At 35.3% G+C, this 5,468-nt stretch overlaps 2 protein-coding genes across 2 annotated transcripts; both read right to left on the bottom strand.

The window, feature by feature from the left end:
• Positions 1-1,003: 1,003 nt before the first annotated feature.
• LOC111887282 (receptor-like protein kinase HERK 1) lies at positions 1,004-2,803 on the bottom strand. The gene is made up of 2 exons (XM_023883445.3): positions 1,777-2,803; positions 1,004-1,384 (listed from the first exon to the last, which is right to left on the bottom strand). The coding sequence occupies exons 1-2, from the start codon at positions 2,686-2,688 to the stop codon at positions 1,178-1,180; spliced, it is 1,119 nt and encodes a 372-aa protein (XP_023739213.1). The 5' UTR covers positions 2,689-2,803; the 3' UTR covers positions 1,004-1,177.
• A 618-nt stretch (positions 2,804-3,421) lies between these two features.
• On the bottom strand, positions 3,422-4,793 carry LOC111887268 (uncharacterized). Its single transcript, XM_023883428.1, has 4 exons — positions 4,559-4,793; positions 4,132-4,399; positions 3,545-3,608; positions 3,422-3,445 (listed from the first exon to the last, which is right to left on the bottom strand). The coding sequence occupies exons 1-4, from the start codon at positions 4,791-4,793 to the stop codon at positions 3,422-3,424; spliced, it is 591 nt and encodes a 196-aa protein (XP_023739196.1).
• Between the last annotated feature and the right edge of the window lie 675 nt (positions 4,794-5,468).

The raw sequence follows: 5,468 nt of genomic DNA, 5'->3' as shown, positions 1-5,468 counted from the left end.
ATTTTTAGGTCTGCAGTCTTCAATAAAACAAACAGTCTGCAAAGGTTAATGTCTGCGTGTGGTCTGCACGGCGCAAACAGAAAAGGTCACGTAGATCTGCAGACAAAAAACAAACACTACCTTATTCTATTTTTCACGACTTCTGAATTTCCTGATTTCAAGCGATTCCCTTAGCAGACTGGACTAACTCTAAAAGTTCTTCGGCCCAGATTAACATACACACCATGATACATTGATACCCATAACAGTTAGACTAAATTTTATTCCCCACAAATTGATGTCTAGGGCCATGGCCCTGATCACTCAAGACTTTTGGTCGGCCCTATTGATAACCTTGAACTAATCGCCTACACTGATGACTGATCTATTACTCCTATTTTTAAACTATTCTATTTGAACCTTCGTCAATTTAAAGGAGATATATTTTCAAGCATTTTGGTACAATTAGTAATTAAATAACTAATTAAGTCTTATATACAGGGTAGATAAGTCTCCTATATTTAACCAACTAAGTGACTTTGGCAAGTTACTTTAGGAACTTATGCTAGTAATGCGGCACATCTCTAACGTAATTTATTCCCGATTGTAAGAACTGTTCACATTATCTTAACCATCTTTATTGATTGGTTATTATGTGGATGGAAACTAAGACCACAAAATAGTGCAAGTGTGTTCATAATCAGAATGGTTCACCATTAATGTCATTCTAACAAATCCAGTTGCTAATTAAGGATTTATGAATCCGTCCCTGTAAAAAAAATTCTAATAGTGTGGAGAGGCGATTATGCTAAGTTTTTTTTTTTTGGTAGAAATTTAAAGAATTATTAATGAAATTTGGCTATAACTTTGATTAAGCCTTTTCCTTTATAGCAAGGTGCTAAGATTAATCGTATACTCGTGTTGTTTGTTTCCTTCGCACTTATTAGCTTTTATATTAAAAATATTAATCTATCCTAGTAAGTATCCCACCTTCCGATGAAAAAATGATCCCCATACCAGAGACTAAGCCAATGAAAAGCTTCATGCATAAAAAACCGCAACAAATACTTCAAATCGATATAGTGAATCAACTACTGACAAATGGCAAGGCCAAGTTTTTTAAAGTTTCTGTTGCAATTATATAGTAATAACTGCAACATTTGAGGTCTTCAAAAGCGAAGGTCTTCATTTGAGGTCTTCAAAAGCGAAAGTGCGCCTTATTGTTCTTTGAAGGAGGAAATGGAGGTTGTGCTGTCATGTTAGAGCTCTCCGAAAGGGGAGATGGCGGTGGTGAGAACATCCTCTTTGACTCTGGCGGTGGAGGTAAAACAGTAGTAATCAACTTGGACAATGGATGTAGATTTGGAGTTGGAGTTGTAGTAGTTGTTGGAGATGTTGGTGGAGCCTAAACACCAAGTGTAGATTTAGTTATGTATATACAAGTAATGGAATTAGTATACATCTGACATTTGGTGCATAAAATGTATAAACAAAAATATGGTAGTAAAAGATCCAACTACCCGTTATTATATAAAAGAAGCATAATAGTTCCAAAATATTAAAAAAAAAAAAAAAAAAAATTACCTTACTTTCAAATAAAAACTATGTTAATCGGTTGACTCGTAAAATTGGAAATTTGGAATGTACTCTTTTCATTTATATATAACACAACAATAATTCAAATAACTTTTTGAAAACCTCATGTTCTTAGTTTTCTTGAAATTAATTGATAATAAAATGAAGAGATTAAGATGATTACCAAAAATGAGTAAACAAAAAAGGAAAAAAGCAACATACCTGATATATGAGTGCTGTTTCGAGTGCTCTCACAATCTCGTTCATCAATGGACGCTGTTCACGGTCTCTCTTTAAACATCGATAAGCAATTGTTGTAAATGCCTCCAAAGAATCTGGATTTATTTCATCCTTTATATTATCGTAAATAATTTCACTTACTTTGTTTTGTTTGCAACTCTTTCGAACCATTTCCGTAAACGATTGGGCCTTATTGTTGTAGCTAATACATAACCTGCCACACAAAACTTCAAACAACACTACCCCAAATGAATAGACATCCGACTCTTTTGTAAGTAACCCTGTCTCTACGTATATCGGGTCACAATACCCAAACGTGCCTACTGTATTAGAGACAAGAAATGTGTATTGTTGGTTAGCAGGACCAAATTTGGATAAACCTAAATCCGCAATCCTCGCATTCCAATTTTCATCTAAAAGAATATTGGAGCTTTTAATATCACGGTGCAATACTCTTTGTTGAGTCCCAGCGGGATTATGAAGGTAAGCTAGACCGCGAGCTGCCCCAATGCATATCTTCAGTCGCCGAACCCATGTTAAATCATCGCTCTTGAGATACAAGTCTAGACTTTTCTTTGATGCATATTCGTATATCAGGATCTTCTCTCCACTGTCATCACAAAACCCTAAGAGAGAAACAATATTATCATGTTTATAAAGAGAAAGCATAACTATCTCCTTCCAAAACTCAGGGTCTCCCTGCCCAAATGTACGATCTAAACGTTTTAAAGCAACTGTGGTTTGCCCCTTCAAGTGGACATGTAATTCGCCTTTATACACTTTTCCAAATCCGCCTCTCCCGATGCAATTGCTTTCCGCAAAATTGTTGGTTGATGATATTATGGCTTCTAGTGGTATTTTAAGGTGTTCAAACTTTTTTGTGATAGACAACATTTTGATGATGGATCAAAAAAAGAGAGAGGAGCTAACCTTCAAAGAAGTAATTAAGTTGACTGGCTTGAAAGAGATCTACATATATAGATTCTATATGTAATTCTATCTCGTCTTTGGCATTTGGGAAGGGTTTTAAATAGATGGTATACCATGCTATCCCTGTAACATATAATGCGGTTCAGCTGGCATCAATAATTCTATCTCGTCTTTTTCCAAGTTTTCTCCACTTACAAAACGTGTTTTGCGGTCCCCAAACCACAATTATACAAGTGGCCTTAATTATTGAATTTTATAAAGTTTACTTTATGTCAAATATATATATATATATATGGAAAAAGTGAATATACCCTTAAGGGTATATAAAGTTAAGGGTATATATATATATACTAGGTGAGTTTGATGCCTTAGGACCTAGGAGGGTAATTTAAGTATTTTATAAATCAAGGTAAAATGCTATAAAGGGGTGGATTTTTTCCAAGTTGAATGTTTTGATTAGAAAAAATGAGATTGAAATATAGTAATAAAAAAAATTGAAAATACAATGTTATAAATTATTTTGTTGATCAAATATGCAAAACACTAGAACATTATGTACTTGGGGTATAGATGGATTTAGCATAGTAACCGGAAAGAGCAAGTCAGGTTGCACATCAACCAAACCAGGTAGACTGTTCCACATCAATGTTCAGATTTGGCTTATTGAATGATACATGTGTCTACGATGTATATCCTCTCAATCTCTGTCATAACCTCTCCGCTGCAATAATGCAATCGTTTTTAGAAATTAAACTCACAAACAACGAGACATCATAGAAAATAACTTTACCTTAAATCATCCGTTATACCCACCACATACCACATATGTGGTTGGTGTCACATCAACACCACATTCCACTACCACTAACATGGGATACCTACCACTAACACAACACTCCACATCATTATTTTTATTTTTTTAATTTAAAAATACAATAAAATTACTTTTTTTAATTAAAAAATTACAATAAAATTACATTTTTTTTAATTAAAAAGCATTCATTTTTTTAAAACTATTTTTTCATTAATTATAAAAATAAAATAACAACTTCAAACTACATTACTTAGTTAATCTAGAAAAAAAAACATTACATTAATTAAAAAAACGAACAAACATACATATAAAAATCCTAATCGTCGTTCATTTTATGTTGGTACAAATGTTCCGCGACATCTTCTCGAAGATTGAAACACGTTTCACTGTTATGAATTTCAACAACTCGCTCTAAAAAAGCATTTGTTCCGGGTACGAACTCCTCAATTGGAACGACAACGTCGTTCGGATCATACGTGCAAATCGCTCGACCTTCATCTTCAATAATCATATTATGCATTATAATACATGCTAGGACCATTCATTTAATTATTTCTTTATCCCAGAGTCATGTAGCATATTTCACTACATACCATGTTTGCTTAAGGACTCCAAATGCCCTCTCGATATCTTTTCTCGCCGATTCCTGTTTTCTTGTAAAAAATTTTGCTTTTTCACTTCGAGGAACCGAGTATGCCTTCATCAATGTAGAATAATTCGAGTATATCCCATCACCAAGGTAGTAACCGTATTTGTACGCGTGCCCGTTCACCGTGAACGTCATATCAAGTGCTTTGCCGGTCCAAATATCGTTGAAAAGTGGAGACTGGCCAAGAACATTAAGGTCGTTGTTAGACCCCGCTACTCCAAAAAAGGCATGTCATATCAACAAATCTTGAGATGCAACAGCTTCTAGGATGATAGTTGGTTCACTTATATCTCCTCGAGTGAACTGACCACGCCATGCAGTTGGACATTTTTCCCAAGCCACATGCGTACAATCTAGACTGCCAAGCATACCAGGAAATTCATGCCTCTCTTCATGAGCCGAATATAATCTCTCAATATCACGTTGAGTAAGTTTACGCAAATATTCTTCGTGAAAAACTTCATCAACACATGCAGAAAACCAATCTACACATTCAACTGCGGTCCTCTCGGATACTTTCAAGTATTCGTCAGATGCATCAAATGCTATACCGTATCCCAAATACCTAAGAGCAGCCGCACATGTTTGTATACTACTAAAAACCATTCTTCCTCTAGCATCGGGTTTTTGTTTGAAAAAATCATAACGAGATTCTAAAGCATTACTAATACGTAAAAATATAGCCTTATTTAGACGGAAACGACGTTCGAACGAGTCGTCATTATAAAGACAATTATCGGCAAAGTAATCACGTACCAATAAGTCGTGTGCGGTTTGGCGATCACGATTGACGACCGCCCTTGTACGCGCTGCATTCGAACTTTCTTCGTCGTGAATGTGTTGTACAACATTGAAGAATGTCTCGACGAATTCTACGTCGTCATCCGAGTCAAAAACTTTTTAAAAATTTCATATCTATTGTGGGATCCATGTGTATGTGTTTTGTGGTTTTAGAGAATAGAATGGGGTGTAAGTTTTGGTAATAGAAGGTTTATTTATAATTAATTGAGTTTGAAAAAAAATAAAAAAATAACCGGCCAAAATAGCCATTCAACGGCCAAAAACCAAACAACCAATCAAATTTCTCGTTTGAATCCGTCGTCGGGAACACGAAGAAGCACGACCACGACCCACCACAAACCACCGGGGTGGTGTGCACGGTCGTGGTTCGTGGCCACCTAGACCACAGACCATCCCGTGCAATGTATACCATTTGGCCTTATCGACATGTCTACAAAACAGTGATTATTCAAAGGGAACAAAAACAATAATTCTTATATC

This window comes from Lactuca sativa, chromosome 5, assembly GCF_002870075.4.
Source record: "Lactuca sativa cultivar Salinas chromosome 5, Lsat_Salinas_v11, whole genome shotgun sequence".
In the NCBI taxonomy this organism is placed as follows: domain Eukaryota; kingdom Viridiplantae; phylum Streptophyta; class Magnoliopsida; order Asterales; family Asteraceae; genus Lactuca; species Lactuca sativa.
This window is presented reverse-complemented; position numbering and strand designations above follow the sequence as displayed.